At 42.0% G+C, this 16952-nt stretch overlaps 1 protein-coding gene across 5 annotated transcripts in view; it reads right to left on the bottom strand.

The window, feature by feature from the left end:
- Positions 1–16952, bottom strand: part of nalcn (sodium leak channel, non-selective) — a 267054-nt gene that overhangs the window by 196003 nt on the left and 54099 nt on the right. For all 5 annotated transcript variants that reach the window (XR_008139651.1, XM_052521864.1, XM_052521866.1 and 2 more), the window contains 2 exons: positions 16055–16197; positions 14787–14891 (listed from right to left, as the gene is read on the bottom strand). Coding sequence is in view for 4 of the 5 variants with exons in the window: in XM_052521864.1 (XP_052377824.1) it covers positions 14787–14891; positions 16055–16197 (248 nt within the window). In the remaining variant the exon portion in view is untranslated. The remainder of the gene's footprint in view (positions 1–14786; positions 14892–16054; positions 16198–16952) is intronic.

Genomic DNA, 16952 nt, shown 5'->3' with positions numbered 1-16952 from the left:
ATATGCCATTTAGCAGACGCTTTTATCCAAAGCGACTTACAGTCATGTGTGCATACATTCTACGTATGGGTGGTCCCGGGAATGGAACCCACTACCCTGGCGTTACAAGCGCCATGCTCTACCAACTGAGCTACAGAAGGACCAAGCTAATGAGCTTGCGGATAGATTTACACAATCCTGGATACAGGTTTTTTTCGTAGCTAGACGTGACGCAGAAAACGGAGCGATTTGTCCTAAACAAATAATATTTCAGGAAAAACTGAACAGTTGCTATCTGAGAGTCTCCTCATTGAAAACATCCGAAGTTCTTCAAAGGTAAATTATTTTATTTGAATGCTTTTCTGGTTTTTGTGAAAATGTTGCCTGCTGAATGCTAACGCTAAATGCTATGCTAAATGCTACGCTAGCTATCAATACTGTTACACAAATGCTTGTTTTGCAATGGTTGAGAAGCATATTTTGAAAATCTGAGATGACAGTGTTGTTAACAAAAGGCTAAGCTTGAGAGCAAATAGATTCATTTCATTTCATTTACGATTTTCATGAATAGTTAACGTTGCGTTATGGTAATGAGCTTGAGGCTGTAGTCACGATACCGGATCCGGGATGTCTCGACGCAAGAAGTTAAGCAACGGGTCGGAGTCAGAGGCCGAGCCTTCTCTGGTCTCTACTTCTCCGTTACGGGGTCTGAGATGCCGAAGCTTCCCACCATTAGCTCTGACAAATTGAAAACTCTAGTCATTGGCGACTCCATTACCCGCAGTATTAGACTTAAAACAAATCTTTCAGCGATCATACACTGTTTCCCAGGGGGCAGGGCTACCGACGTTAAGGCTAATCTGAAGATGGTGCTGGCTAAAGCTAAAACTGCCGAGTGTAGAGAGTATAGAGATATTGTTATCCACGTCGGCACCAACGATGTTAGGATGAAACAGTCAGAGATCACCAAGCGCAACATAGCTTCAGTGTGTAAATCAGCTAGAAAGATGTGTCGGCATCGAGTAATTGTCTCTGGCCCCCTCCCAGATAGGGGGAGTGATGAGCTCTACAGCAGAGTCTCACAACTCAATCGCTGGTTGAAAACTGTTTACTGCCCCTCCCAAAAGATAGAATTTGTAGATAATTGGCCCTCTTTCTGGGACTCACCCACAAACAGGACCAAGCCTGACCTGCTGAGGAGTGACGGACTCCATCCTAGCTAGAGGGGTGCTCTCATCTTATCTACCAACATAGACAGGGCTCTAACTCCTCTAGCTCCACAATGAAATAGGGTGCAGGTCAGGCAGCAGGCTGTTAGCCAGCCTGCCAGCATAGTGGAGTCTGCCACTAGCACAGTCAGTGTAGTCAGCTTAGCTATCCCCATTGAGACCGTGTCTGTGCCTCGACCTAGGTTGGGCAAAACTAAACATGTTTGCCTTAGCAATCTCACTAGGATAAAGACCTCCTCCATTCCTGTCATTATTGAAAGAGATCATGATACCTCACATCTCAAAATAGGGCTACTTATTGTTAGATACCTTACTTCAAAGGCAATGATAGTCAAGGAACTAATCACTGATCATAATCTTGATGTGATTGGCCTGACTGAAACATGGCTTAAGCCTGATGAATTTACTGTGTTAAATGAGGCCTCACCTCCTGGCTACACTAGTGACCATATCCCCAGTGCATCCCGCAAAGGCGGAGGTGTTGCTAACATTTACGATAGCAAATTTCAATTTACAAAAAAAAAATTCCTGGGGCATCTACATCGTTCCTCATTGAGTTCCCTGAATTCCTATCGGACCTTGTAATCATAGCAGATAATATTCTAATCTTTGGTGACTTTAATATTCACATGGAAAAGTCCACAGACCCACTCCAAAAGGCATTCGGAGCCATCATCGATTTGTCCAACATGTCTCTGGACCTACTCACAATCACAGTCATACTCTGGACCTAGTTTTGTCCCACGGAATAAATGTTGTGGATCTTAATGTTTTTCCTCATAATCCTGGACTATCGGACCTCCATTTTATTACGTTTGCAATTACAACAAATAATCTGCTCAGACCCCAGCCAAGGAACATGAAAGGTTGTGCTATAAATTCACATTTAACACAAAGATTCCTTGATGTCCTTGCAGAATCCCTCTGTCTACCCAAGGACGCCAGAGGACAAAAATCAGTTAACCACCTAACTGAGGAACTCAATTTAACCTTGCACAATACCATAGATGCAGTTGTACCCCTAAAAACATTTCTCATAAGAAACTAGCTCCCTGGTATGCAGAAAATACCCGAGCTCTGAAGCAAGCTTCCAGAAAATTGGAATGGAAATGGCGCCACACCAAACTGGAAGTCTTCCGACTAGCTTGGAAAGCCAGTACCGTGCAGTATCGAAGAGCCCTTACTGCTGCTCGATCATCCTATTTTCCCAACTTAATTGAGGAAAATAAGAACAATCCGAAATTCCTTTTTGATACTGTCGCAAAGCTAACTAAAAAGCAGCATTCCCCAAGAGAGGATGGCTTTCACTTCAGCAGTAATAAATTCATGAACTTCTTTGAGGAAAAGATCATGATTATTAGAAGGCAAATTATGGACTCCTCTTTAAATCTGCGTATTCCTTCAAAGCTCAGTTGTCCTGAGTCTGCACAACTCTGCCAGGACCTAGGATCAAGAGAGACACTCAAGTGTTTTAGGACTATATCTCTTGACACAATGATGAAAATAATCATGGCCTCTAAACCTTCAAGCTGCATACTGGACCCTATTCCAACTAAACTACTGAAAGAGCTGCTTCCTGTGCTTGGCCCTCCTATGTTGAACATAATAAACGTCTCTCTATCCACCGGATGTGTACCAAACTCACTAAAAGTGGCAGTAATAAAGCCTCTCTTGAAAAAGCCAAACCTTGACCCAGAAAATATAAAAAACTATCGGCCTATATCGAATCTTCCATTCCTCTCAACATTTTTAGAAAAGGCTGTTGCGTAGCAACTCACTGCCTTCCTGAAGACAAACAATGTATACGGAATGCTTCAGTCTGGTTTCAGACCCCATCATGGCACTGAGACTGCACTTGTGAAGGTGGTAAATTACCTTTTAAAGGCATCAGACCGAGGCAGACCTTAGTGCTGCTTTTGATACCATCGATCACACATTCTTTTGGAGAGATTGGAAACCCAAATTGGTCTACACGGACAAGTTCTGGCCTGGTTTAGATCTTATCTGTCGGAAAGATATCAGTTTGTCTCTGTGAATAGTTTGTCCTCTGACAAATCAACTGAAAATGTTGGTGTTCCTCAAGGTTCCGTTTTAGGACCACTATTGTTTTCACTATATATTTTACCTCTTGGGGATGTCATTCAAAAACATAATGTTAACTTTCACTGCTATGCGGATGACACACAGCTGTACATTTCAATTAAACATGGTGAAGCCCCAAAATTGCCCTCGTTAGAAGCATGTGTTTCAGACATAAGGAAGTGGATGGCTGCACACTTTCTACTTAAACTCGGACAAAACAGAGATGCTTGTTCTAGGTCCCAAGAAACAAAGATCTTCTGTTGAATCTGACAATTAATCTTAATGGTTGTACAGTCGTCTCAAATAAAACTGTGAAGGACCTCGGCGTTACTCTGGACCCTATTCTCTCTTTTGAAGAATATATCAAGACTGTTTCAAGGACAGCTTTTTTCCATCTACGTAACAATGCAAAAATCAGAAACGTTCTGTCCAAAAATGATGCAGAAAAATTAACCCATGCTTTTGTCACTTCTAGGTTAGACTACTGCAATGCTCTACTTTCCGGCTACCGGATAAAGCACTAAATAAACTTCAGTTAGTGCTAACTACAGCTGCTAGAATCCTGACTAGAACCAAAAAATGTGATCATATTACTCCAGTGCTAGCCTCACTACACTGCACTGGCTACACTGGCAAGGGCAAGGGCAAGGGCTGATTTCAAGGTTTTACTGCTAACCTACAAAACATTACATGGGCTTGCTCCTACCTCTCTCTCTGATTTGGTCCTGCGGTACATACTTACACGTACGCTACGGTCACAAGACGCAGGCCTCCTAATTGTCCCTAGAATTTCTAAGCAAACAGCTGGAGGCAGGGCTTTCTCCAATAGAGCTCCATTTTTATGGAATAGTCTGCCTATCCATGTGAGAGATGCAAACTCGGTCTCAACCTTTAAGTCTTTACTGAAGACTCATCTCTTCAGTGGGTCATATGATTGAGTGTAGTCTGGCCCAGGAGTGTGAAGGTGAACAGAAAGGCTCTGGAGCAACGAACCGCCCTTGCTGTCTCTGCCTGGCCAGTTCCCCTCTTTCCACTGGGATTCTCTGCATCTGAGTCACTGGCTTACTAGGGCTCTTTCATACCGTCCCTAGGAGGGGTGCTTCACTTGAGTGGGTTGAGTCACTGATGTGATCTTCCTGTCTGGGTTGACGCCCCCCCTTGGGTTGTGCCGTGGAGGAGATCTTTGTGGGCTATACTAGGCCTTGTCTCAGGATGGTAAGTTGGTGGTTAAAGATATCCCTCTAGTGGTGTGGGGGCTGTGCTTTTGCAAAGTGGGTGGGGTTATATCCTTCCTGTTTGGCCCTGTCCGGGGGTGTCATCTGATGGGGCCACAGTGTCTCCTGACCCCTCCTGTCTCAGCCTCCAGTATTTATGCTGCAGTAGTTTGTGTTGGGGGGCTAGGGTCAGTTTGTTATATCTGGAGTACTTCTCCTGTCCTATCCGGTGTCCTGTGTAAATTTAAGTATGCTCTCTCTAATTCTCTCTTTCTTTCTCCCTCTCGGAGGACCTGAGCCCTTGGACCATGCCTCAGGACTACCTGACATGATGACTCCTTGTTGTCCCCAGTCTACCTGTCCGTGCTGCTGCTCCAGTTTCAACTGTTCTGCCTATTATTATTTGACCATGCTGGTCATTTATGAACATTTGAACATCTTGGCCATATTCTGTTATAATCTCCACCCGGCACAGCCAGAAGAGGACTGGCCACCCCACATAGCCTGGTTCCTCTTTAGGTTTCTTCCTAGGTTTTGGCCTTTCTAGGGAGTTTTTCCTAGCCACCGTGCTTCTACACCTGTATTGCTTGCTGTTTGGGGTTTTAGGCTGGGTTTCTGTACAGCACTTTGAGATATCAGCTGATGTACGAAGGGCTATATAAATAAATTTGATTTGAATTTGATGTGATATTTCAGCTATTTCTAAAAACCTGTTTTTGCTTTGTCATTATGGGTTATTGTGTGTAGATCAACAATTTTATAAGGCTGTAACGTAACAAAATGTAGAAAAAGTCAAGGGGTCTGAATACTTTCCGAAGGCACAAGTTTGCAAACTATAATTTAAAGTTGATCAAAGTGTTGTATATTCAAATGTAGATGCATTCATATTACTGATATTATTGATAGTGATATTAAAAAGGCAGAATAGCGCAATATTATGGACAGACTTCTCCCATCTTAGCTACTGCTGTATCAACAAGTTTTGACAGTTTATTCACCTAAACTTCTACATTATATATTGCAAGATTTGGTTGAGGTTTACGGTTTAGTGAATGATTTGTCCCAAATACTCTTAGTTTTTGAAATATTTAGGATTAACTTATTCCTTGCCACCCATTCTGAAACTAACTGCAGTTCTATGTTAAGTGTGGCAGTCATTTGACTCACTGTAGTAGCTGATGTGTATAGTGTTGAGCATCTTTACTCAAAGCCAGTGGCATGACATTAGTAAAGATTGAATAAAGCCTAGACAGCTGCCCTGGGGATTTCCTGATTCTTCCTGGATTATGTTGGCGAGGCTTCCAATAAAGAACACCCTCTGTGTTCTGTTAGACAGGTAACTCTTTATCCACAATATAGCAAGGGGTGTAAAGCCATAACACATACATTTTTCCAGCAGCAGACCATGATCGATAATGTCAAAAGTCACACTGAAGTCTAACAAAACAGCCAATCATCAGCCATTTGTGTAAGTGCCGTGCTCGTTGAATGTCCTTCCTATAAGTGTAATGAGAGTCTGTTGTCAATTTGTTTACAATAAAATAGCATTGTATCTGGTCAAACACATACTCACAGCACCAAACTAACTGACTGGGTTTGAAATCAGGCCTACTTCACAGCAACAACACTTTCTGTGACAAATATAAGCAAAAGGATATGTGCAGCCCATTTAGTGAAAGTGCAACATAGGTGGTTTGGTGATTCATGCATGTGATGAGAAACCTTGCCTGAGACCTGAAGACATGTGTTTGTTTGACTGATGGGGTTCTAACACAGGTCTCCTGTGCGCCAGTAAATGCAAATTAACCACCTGTGTTACACTTCAACACAATCAGCAGGGTAACACAATCTTAACCCAGTCAGTCACGTTACCTTTATATTAACTACCCTTGCTGGACACTTGAAACTAACACTTCTAGCACAGTGGAGGCAGGCAAGGACCATCCTCCTCAGTGAATTTCATCAAAATAAAAAGTCAAACATTAAAAACATGATCATTTTTAGATAAAACTATACAAAATGTTTTTTTTTACATCACCAAATAATTGATTAAAACACTGTTTTTCAATGAAGGTCTACAGTAGGATGTCCTCCAACCCATCAGAGCTCTTGAAGCGCAGCAGGGTAGCCTAGTGGTTAGAGCGTTGGGATAGTAACCGGAAGGTTGCAAGTTCAAATCCCTGAGCTGACAAGGTACAAATCTGTCGTTCTGCCCCTGAACAGGCAGTTAACCCACTGTTCCTAGGCCGTCATTGAAAATAAGATTTTGTTCTTAACTGACTTGCCTGGTTAAATAAAGGTAAAAAAAATAAGTTGACATGTTGTCCACCCAATCAAAGGATAAGAGAATAAATCTATTACTGAAAGCATAAGCTACAGCTTGCTGGCACTGCAGTGCATAAGTTGTGGTGAATAGTTGACCCAAAGAGAAAGACAATATCTGAACAAATACATTTCTTTAAAAAAATGAGAAGCGAGAGAGAGAGCCTGCAGTATTTCGTTGTATTTGTTTCACTTTCACTTAGCTAACGAATGCAGCTGGCTAGTTTAGCCTACTTAAACGCTCGGCTCAAACAGAGAGGGGTACTATGTTAGCTAGCTGGCTAAGGCCATCCAGCACTGGAACTCTTCCACGTCAAGGTAAGCTTTTGGTTTTATTAATGTATTGCCACCGTGGCCTGCCGGTGTAACTGCTAAACTGCTTGCTGTACACTGTACTACATTATTGTATTGGGTTTACTACCGCTTTAGTTCTAGTAGCTATGTTGACTATGACGTTAGCTAATATAGTGATCAAGATGTAGGCTGTGTGTAGTGGTTAGCAGTTATGTATGAAGGTTTGGCTTGGAAAGGTTTTTTCACCTGGTCACAGACAGATGCGAGCAGGAATTATACAATGAGAAAAGTGATTAGGCTGTTTGTATGTGGCTGCTATGAAAGTGAACTGTGTGTGCAGGTGATCAGGGGTGTATTCATTCTGTCGATTCTGTTGAAAAGCATTTCTTAAACGGAAGCAAACGGAAAGGAAACAGGAATAGACATACCTGAATTTGTCTAATAGAAACTCTCAATTGCAACTGTTTGGACTAATGATTACACCCTAGATCAGCTACACACAGGCAAGAGTCTGCAAGGCGGTATTGAATATGTCAGTCTGCCACCATTACTCCAATTTGTCTCTCGACCTGTGTAGCTACGTTGTAAACTTTAATTCGTAATCTAGGTTGTAGCAACCTCATGATGGGTATAGGGAAAATGTTTATGTATCATGTAGTAGTAGCCTAACCTATCGATGTTATATTGAGCTGGAGGAATGGAACAGGAATGACAATCATCCAATATGCTGTAATAGAAACAAGGCCGTGCTCATACATTTTTTTCATAATTGTCCCTCATCTTAAACGTCACCAACCTCCACTGGACACAAACTAACACGTCTTCACGTCTCAGGCAAGGTTGCTAATCACATAAGCATGTATCACCAGACTACGCTCTTTTGATGAGTAACCTTACTGGATCTTGAAGACTTAGTGTAGCAGATGGGGATCGGTGAAACTTACTCCTCAGCCTTTTGCACAATTGAAGAAGGCCCTTTTTAATAGCACGACGGGTTGAAACGCTTCAGAATGGTGGTTACATGCATTTGCGAGGCAGCGGTTCAAGGTTCGCATCTCGGTATTAGTTGAAACAGGGGAAAGAGGTACTTGTCAAGTAGGCAGCATGTTGTCCTTTACATGAACTTCCTGAACTTATCCCTATAGGCTTTAGCTAAGTGGCTAACACAGCCTTGTGATATCCAGGAGATCTGGTTCAAACCAAAACGGTTCAAATGCTAGAGACAAATTCATAGGAACTGCCACATTGGCTTCAGAATCCGCCAGAAGCTTCTGTTTACCACAGAGAGCGTTTGATTCTATATGTTCTGATCTACCTTTCCTGGCTGGCAAAGTACCAGGATATTGTCTCTGGTTTTGAATCTGAATGTGATAACTAAATTTGAAAACTGAATGCATCTGAGAAGTTGAATATGAGAAACTTCGATAAACTTGAAATTATAGTTTGTAAACTTGATTCACAGACAATGAATACCATATCTACCATACTGAAACTGAATTTACTCCATAAATGCTGTATAAATATTGCATTTGAATATTCAATTGAAATTGATTTTTAAAACTGAATGGAATATTCGTTCAAATCAGTTTCAAATCATGAAATAGAAGTTAAATTCATGAATGCAATGATTCAATTTGTGCATTCCAAATGAAAAAATATAAAATTCCATATCCTTATACAACGGAAAAACTATAGAATTCAAATAAAATTTCTGTTGGCACTGAAATCGCTCTATAAACCTTCACTGTCGTAAATTAGATGTGAATGGTTAAGCTCAAACCTCCACAGTAAGTGGGATATTGATATTTGACTATCTGCATAAGAATACAGACATACAATCAACAACCACAACATGAAATACATTTTACGGTTGGATCATGAACTTCGATGTGGTAAATATTTGAGAAAAAAAATGTTAAATGTATTGAAACCAAACTTAAAATGCTACACAAACAAGCATTTCCTTGAATTTGTATTATTTTGATGGCGGAAGCTAAAGAAATAATGTACTTCTAACCTCCAATGATCTGTCCGTGTTATGATGCAGAGGGACTAAGGCACCATTAAAATGCACTGCTATAATGTGGGAGTCAACCCAACACTAATACACAACAAGAACCCATTAAAGTGGAGAAAGGCTACAGAAGACTTTGTTACAGAATACAATTATACCTTCCTTTAAAGAGCCATGATTCCTTTGTTGCTTTGTAGAGATTTCTACTTTCGGTTAACTTTTAACAATGTTTTGGTGGAGAGATTAGACAACCACCATCACTTTTAGGTTCAACCTTTTCTCGGGAGAATTGGGAAAAGATAAGAAAGCAAATCAGTGCTGTTCAATCTTTGAAAAGGATGAGCTACGTTTAGAACAGAAAACATTTGTATTCCCTGACCCGATGCACTGTGTCCTGATTCTTGCTGTGAAAATTCTAAAATAAGTAGTCGTATGGTCGAGAATGGTTATTTCTCTCATATACCTACACCTCGTCCATCCTATTTTTCTTCCTTCTCCTATCCCTGTTTTCATTACTCCTCCTTCTACTCCCATCTCTCTTCTACCCTCCTCCCTATCATTTCCTCCGTTCTTGATTCTACACCTGTCCTATGCCTCCTCTCCCCTTTCCTCCTTCTCCCTACCTACACCCCTTAGTCTTGTTTTCCATTTAGGTAGCTTAATACAAACTTTTATTCTAAGCCAACAATGGGTGCAGTTAAGTGAAGTATAGGCGATACAACCATGCATCACAAGCATAGCAATTATCTCCCTTTTCATCCATTCCTCCCACTTCACCCTCCTCTGGCTCGATTGTATTCCCCAAGGAAAGACCAAATGGAACTCTAGAAGGCCATAGGGCTGTGATGCCAAGCCAACTGTGCAATTTTACATCTTGCTAAGATGTTCGGTGCAGTAATTTTCAAGTAAATAAATGTGTGCTGTGTTGTCTTATGTCAACAAAGTCAGATCCGCTGCGCTGATGGGCAGGTCACTTTCTGTCTGTGTGTGTGTTTTGGAGTGTGTATCTGTTTTTTGGTGGATGTGAGGGTATATGGACCTGGCAGAGAGAGTGAAGCAGTATGCCAGTGTTCACACCTTCCCCCTCCCCTCACACGCTCACTCTTGGTATTTTATTAGGATCCCCATTAGCTGTTATAGGGGCATAATATAGGGACATTTCAAATGTCATATTATGTATATATACAGTGTTGTAACGATGTGCTAATAGTGAAACTACAAAAGATTTTTAAAAAATCAACATAAATACGGGATGTGTTTACAATGGTGTTTGTTCTTCACTGGTTGCTCTTTCATTGTGTGTGTGTGTGCGTGTGCGTGTGTGTGTGTGTGTGTGTGTGTGTGTGTGGGGAGGGAGAACACTGACATACTGCTCTACTCTTTGCCAGGCCCGTACAACAATACACACCCACCTACCCACCCAAAAACACACACACACACACACACACACTCTCTCCCGTACTCAGTATGACTCATGTGTATGTCTGTCATTTGCCCTATCTCCTGTAGGCTGTGTCTGGCTCTGCGCTGACAGCCGGCCAAATGTCTGGAAGAGCTGTGTGTGTGAACACTTGGAGTCTGTTTGAACACTGGCATACCGGTCCACTCTCTCTGCCAGGCTTTATACCCCATACACACACCCATACTCAAAAACACACAGGCCTGTATAGTGCACTTGATTCACTCAGTTTTGTCACACAACACAATGCCACAGATGTCTCAAGTTTTGAGGGAGCGTGCACTTGGCATGCTGACTGCAGGAATGTCCACCAGGGATGTCGCCAGATAATTTAATGTCCCGTCTCTACCATAAGCAGTCTCCGATGTTGTTTTACAGAATTTGGCAGAATGTCCAACTGGCCTCGCAACCACAGACCATGTGTAACCACGCCAGCCCAGGACCTCCACATCCGGCTTCTTGACCTATGGGATTGTATGAGACCAGCCACTCGGACAGCTGATGAAACTGAGGAGTATTTATGTTTGTAATAAAGCCCTTTTGTTGGGAAAAACTCATTCTGATTGGCTGGGCCTGGCTCCCCAGTGGCCCCTGCCCAGTCACGTGAAATCCATAGATTATCGACTAATGAATTTATTTCAATTGACTGATTTCCTTATATGTAACTCTGTAAAATGGTTGAAATTGTTGCATGTTGTGTTTATATTTTTGTTCAGTATAAAAATACATATACATCAGATATACATATACATTGACTGGAAATAAACATTGATAGACTATATTAATTTGTTTTAGCATGCGAATCGTACTGCTCCTAAAGGTAATTTTCCAAGACAGGCTATGTGCATACATTTGGAAATAAATTGTAAAAGAGGAACGTGACAGAGGAATGATATTGCCCAATGAAGGTAGGACAAACTGATAAATAGGCTTACAACAATCCGCTCCAATTCTGTCATTTTGTGTAAAACCAGTTATCAGGGTTGCGAACTGAAATCAGATTGATGTCAAGATCCGAGAGTAAGTTGGTCCACAGTGGTCGGCGAACCAACAACCTTCAGGCCCGCAGCCCTGTGCGCTATCATAATCAGAATGCTGACACATAATGGCTCGAGGTGAAAAACAGTTAGCCAAATTACAAATCTAAGTCTCCGGTCTGTCCTAGGAGTGAGATCAAAATGTAGGCATTTGGTTGTGTTTATGAACATTAGAATATGATTTGCATTTTATTTCAAATAACACAATATGATTTTCATTAGTTTATGTTACTGTAGCCTATATGTAAAAAAGTTCAAATTCAAGTGGACAATCAATTTTATTAGCGGAGTGCCTCGGTACAAAAGCTATAATAGAATTATAATGAATATAAGTCGATATGACAGCAGTCAAATAGTAAATGATTGTCAGCTTGTGCTTATATTGTGTGCATCTTCACACAATGGCATCACTTGGATTTCAATTTAGCTGTTTTCGTATCTTTCACTTGCGTGACACACTTAGACATTCATTTGCACTACAACCAAACAAAGTTGTCTCTGGTTTTCTCTTAATTGTGTTCCCATTGTCTTGTCATTCTTCAGCACCGTTGTGGAGTACAACGGCTGTGCAGGTGCCTTATTTTGCACAGAGGGAGGAAGCTCCCATCTCACATTGTTCATAGACTTGTTTTCTTTGCAAGAAACTTGTTCCCTAAGACAGTGAGGTGTATAACTTGTCCATGGTTACATTTCTCCCCTTGCACACCCTCATTGTGTAGCCTACTCCAAGTATGCCAGAGTACACAGATAAGACTTATTTCATTCCGTGGACTGATATAGGGTACATACCATTTTAAGATTATGATTAGAATGGATGAATACAATAGTATGGCCCTCTCTGTTCTTACTTCACAATTGCTGATTACATAATTATGCATCGTTCGCTTCCCCTCGCTCATCAACTCCCCCATTCTCCCCCATAATACTTTACTTCAATTATTTCATCTGTTATATGTGTGAAATCAGATTCGGTATAGTTTAGGTTTCGAGGCAATTATCTGGATGATTATCAGCTGGGCTCTGCACTTTCAACTGTCGGGAGAAGGAGCAAAGCAGGCCCTACTGTTGGGAGAAGGAGCAAAGCAGGCCCTACTGTTGGGAGAAGGAGCAAAGCAGGCCGTACTGTTGGGAGAAGGAGCAAAGCAGGCCCTACAGTTGGGAGAAGGAGCAAAGCAGGCCCTAATGTTGGGAGAAGGAGCAAAGCAGGCCCTACTGTTGGGAGAAGGAGCAAAAGCAGGCCCTAATGTTGGGAGAAGGAGCAAAGCAGGCTCTACTGTTGGGAGAAGGAGCAAAGCAGGCCCTACTGTTGGGAGAAGGAGCAAAGCAGGCCCTACTGTTGGGAGAAGGAGCAAAGCAGGCCCTACTGTTGGGAGAAGGAGCAAAGCAGGCCCTAATGTTGGGAGAAGGAGCAAAGCAGGCTCTACTGTTGGGAGAAGGAGCAAAGCAGGCCCTACTGTTGGGAGAAGGAGCAAAGCAGGCCCTACTGTTGGGAGAAGGAGCAAAGCAGGCCCTACTGTTGGGAGAAGGAGCAAAGCAGGCTCCAGTGACTTTGTAAGTCGCTCTGGATAAGAGCGTCTGCTAAATGACTTAAATGTAAAATGTAAATGAGAAGGAGCAAAGCAGGCCCTAATGTTGGGAGAAGGAGCAAAGCAGGCTCCAGTGTTGGGAGAAGGAGCAAAGCAGGCCCTACTGTTGGGAGAAGGAGCAAAGCAGGCTCTACTGTTGGGAGAAGGAGCAAAGCAGGCCCTACTGTTGGGAGAAGGAGCAAAGCAGGCCCTACTGTTGGGAGAAGGAGCAAAGCAGGCCCTACTGTTGGGAGAAGGAGCAAAGCAGGCTCCAGTGACTTTGTAAGTCGCTCTGGATAAGAGCGTCTGCTAAATGACTTAAATGTAAAATGTAAATGAGAAGGAGCAAAGCAGGCCCTAATGTTGGGAGAAGGAGCAAAGCAGGCTCCAGTGTTGGGAGAAGGAGCAAAGCAGGCCCTACTGTTGGGAGAAGGAGCAAAGCAGGCCCTAATGTTGGGAGAAGGAGCAAAGCAGGCTCTACTGTTGGGAGAAGGAGCAAAGCAGGCTCTACTGTTGGGAGAAGGAGCAAAGCAGGCCCTACTGTTGGGAGAAGGAGGGACAATGGGTGAAAACCATTAAAAAAAATGTCATGCCCTCCTAAAGGTCCGGACAGAACTCCATTTCTGTTTGTGATATTATGATTATAACGCCTACAGCGTGTTATATAGACGTATTTAGTAAAAGTGAAGGACAGAGGGGGAATGACGTAATAAAAATGGCAGCGTATAAAAAAGACTGCTTTAGCGGTTCAAGTGTTAAGGGTGGGTCATGCATTTTAATTTCAGAAAGGCATGATTTTCTCCATGCAGCACATATTATACATAAAATACAGTCCCTTTCCCAAAGCAATGTTAAAAGTTAAAGAAAGTAGAAATCTCTACAAAGCAGCAAATTAATTGTTTTTTTTTAAAGTGTGTGTGTGTATTATTCCATTCCTGCCCTTTCCAGTCCTCTAACCATCGCTCCATATGATGTCTGACATTCCGCCCCAAACCTGTTCATTTGCATAACTAATCATCATTACATTTGAGAGTCATGAGAGTCAATAGTATGGATGAGAGAAAGGCCATTTTCACATTAAATATGCATTTTCAAACACTGGGCATATGCACTGAACCCCAGAGGGTAGGATAGTGCATTTGCTGAATTAAATCTGATTGCGAGCTCTTATTTCAATAAGCCAGGAGAGAAAGGGAAATAGAAAATGTCCTCTCTCCTCGCCATGATATTGTTCAGGCAGCTGGGATACCAATGAAGAGTGGGCAGATGAACCAGTTACATTGAGACTGGAGGAGCAGATTTAATCAAACCTGACATAGCAATGTTTCTGCCCTGGCTTTGTTTGCTCAGCCCAGTGAGCAAGTCTTACTCTGAACAACCGGAAGTCTCCTACCTGTGATGTTATTTGATAATTTGACAGTGTTATGGCTTTATAAATACATACTCTAATGTAGCTCTGATTGAAGTGTGTGCGTGTGCGTGTGTGTGTGTGTGTGTGTGTGTGTGTGTGTGTGTGTGTGTGTGTGTGTGTGTGTGTGTGTGTGTGTGTGTGTGTGTGTGTGTGTGTGTGTGTGTGTGTGTGTGACAGTACCTGTGTGGTAGCAGTAGAGGTGGTGCTGCTTCGGGACCCCCACATCTGCTGGAACTGAACTCTGATCTCAGCAAACGTTTCAATGATGACCGCAATGAAAACATTCTGAGTGAGAGAAAGAGAGACGGAGACAGAGCGAGAGGGAGGGGGGAGGTGGAAAGAAATGAGGAGATACAGGGAGAGAGATAAATAGAAAGAGAAACTCTTGAGGGATTGGAAGTGAGCAAACAACACCGGTGTGAATGTCTTTGTCTAGACTGGAGGAATCTACTGTGCCACACACCCGACATTCAGAAAGATGGAGAGAATAGTACATACAGTGAGGCTCCAGAAGTATTTGGACAGTGACACATTTGGGTTGTTTTGGCTCTGTAGTTCGGCACTTTGGATCTGAAATGATACAATGACTATGAGGTGAAAGTTACAGAGACATAAATATCATACCCCCGCAGAAAATGCTAACCACCCCCCCCCCTGCTATTGGTAAAGGTGAGAGGTTAGAATGTCTTGGGGGTATGATATGTGTGCCTCACTCATCATTATTCACGATGCATTCATCATTATCCATAACCATTGTAGCATGTAGAAGTATTTAGACATATATTATATTCTTATTTGAAATGAAAGTGAATCCAAAATGAAAAAAATACATTATTTACCATGAATTTCTATTGGGCACAAAATAATCGGAAACACAAAAAAAACATTGACAAGATTGTAGTCACAAACTTGATGTAGTCATTGTGTGTTCGGAATAGGGGACCTTTAATACACATACGTGAATTTGTCCAAATGGGAGGAATATGTACAAAAGTGCTGTGACTCTTCACCCGATATGGATGGAAATACCCTCAACTGACTTTAACCTCAGAAACATTGCATCATTTTAAATCCAAAGTGCTAGAGTGCAGAGCCAAAACAATCCATCACTGTCCAAATACTTTGACCTATATATGCAATTTACCAGACACTTGTATACAAAGTGTCTACTAACGGTGAGTGCATATGTTTTTGTAGGTGGCCAAGCGGGAAATGAAACCCATGACCTTGGCGTTGCTAACCCCATACTCTTACCAACTGTTCCAAACAGGACCACACAGGAGAAGAGTCTCCTCACACAAGATACGAGTGACACTTTTATCTGGCCTGCTACGGTCCATTCTCTTTTACCAGACAAACTGTATCCTTCCATAGGATGACAGGGAGTATAACTGTACCAGTCAAAAGGGACGGGATCGTAGCAAGTCAGATAAATCTGTCTCTTGTACCTTGACAAGCCAGGCGAGGAAGAAGATGAGCGTGATGAAGTAGAAGTAGGAGCGCCAGCGAGGGAAACTGTCGATGGCTCTGTACATAAGGAACACCCAGCCCTCCTGAGAGGCTGCCTCGTACACGGTGAAGATACTGGTACCTGGAGAGAGGGAGAGAGTGAGATCAAATTGTTGATTCAATTTGTAGTTGTTAAATTCCTTGCCAATTCTGAAGAAAGATTCAGTCTCTTACAACCCTTTGAGTTGTTTTGGCAATAAGAGTAATTCTGTAATGCATAACAACGCATATTTCTATTAAAATGTATTTCATTGAGAGGGAGCGAGAAAGAAAGAGTGAGAGAAAAAGAGCGAGAGAGAAGGAGACGAGAGAGTGAGACAGAAAGAAAGAAAGTTAGGTGGTCCCATGTTGAGCTACATGCATACTACACGCACGTTTAGATCAACTATTTACGTTATACAAAGGCCTCCGTGTAACCAATTTAAAAAAGTCTCCTTCAGATCCTCCCGAACACAATACCTTGCGATTCCCTTGTCATTTTGTATGGAAGAGATTCCTTAAAAGAGGAGGAGCCATAAAACAGTCATCCCTTTTGAGGATGATACCTAAACATGACATCCCAATAAAGAAGCTTGAAGGTTGTTTTTTAACCGTTTAATTACATAGGGACATACAATTTAAAACATCGACAGATTCATTCCACCATCCAACCGTATCTTACACTCCTTTCCAGCGCTTAGTTGTAGTAAATCGTGAACATTACCAAATGCAATCACTGAATTAGAAATTGGGCATATTCCTTTTACATTGGTCTGTTTATGTTGACATGTAAGCATGTGCAGTAATAATGACAGTATACTGACAGTGTCACTTTCTAGTCTATAGTTTCCTTCTGAT

The sequence above is a fragment of the Oncorhynchus keta genome, chromosome 7, assembly GCF_023373465.1.
Source record: "Oncorhynchus keta strain PuntledgeMale-10-30-2019 chromosome 7, Oket_V2, whole genome shotgun sequence".
NCBI classification, from domain to species: domain Eukaryota; kingdom Metazoa; phylum Chordata; class Actinopteri; order Salmoniformes; family Salmonidae; genus Oncorhynchus; species Oncorhynchus keta.
This window is presented reverse-complemented; position numbering and strand designations above follow the sequence as displayed.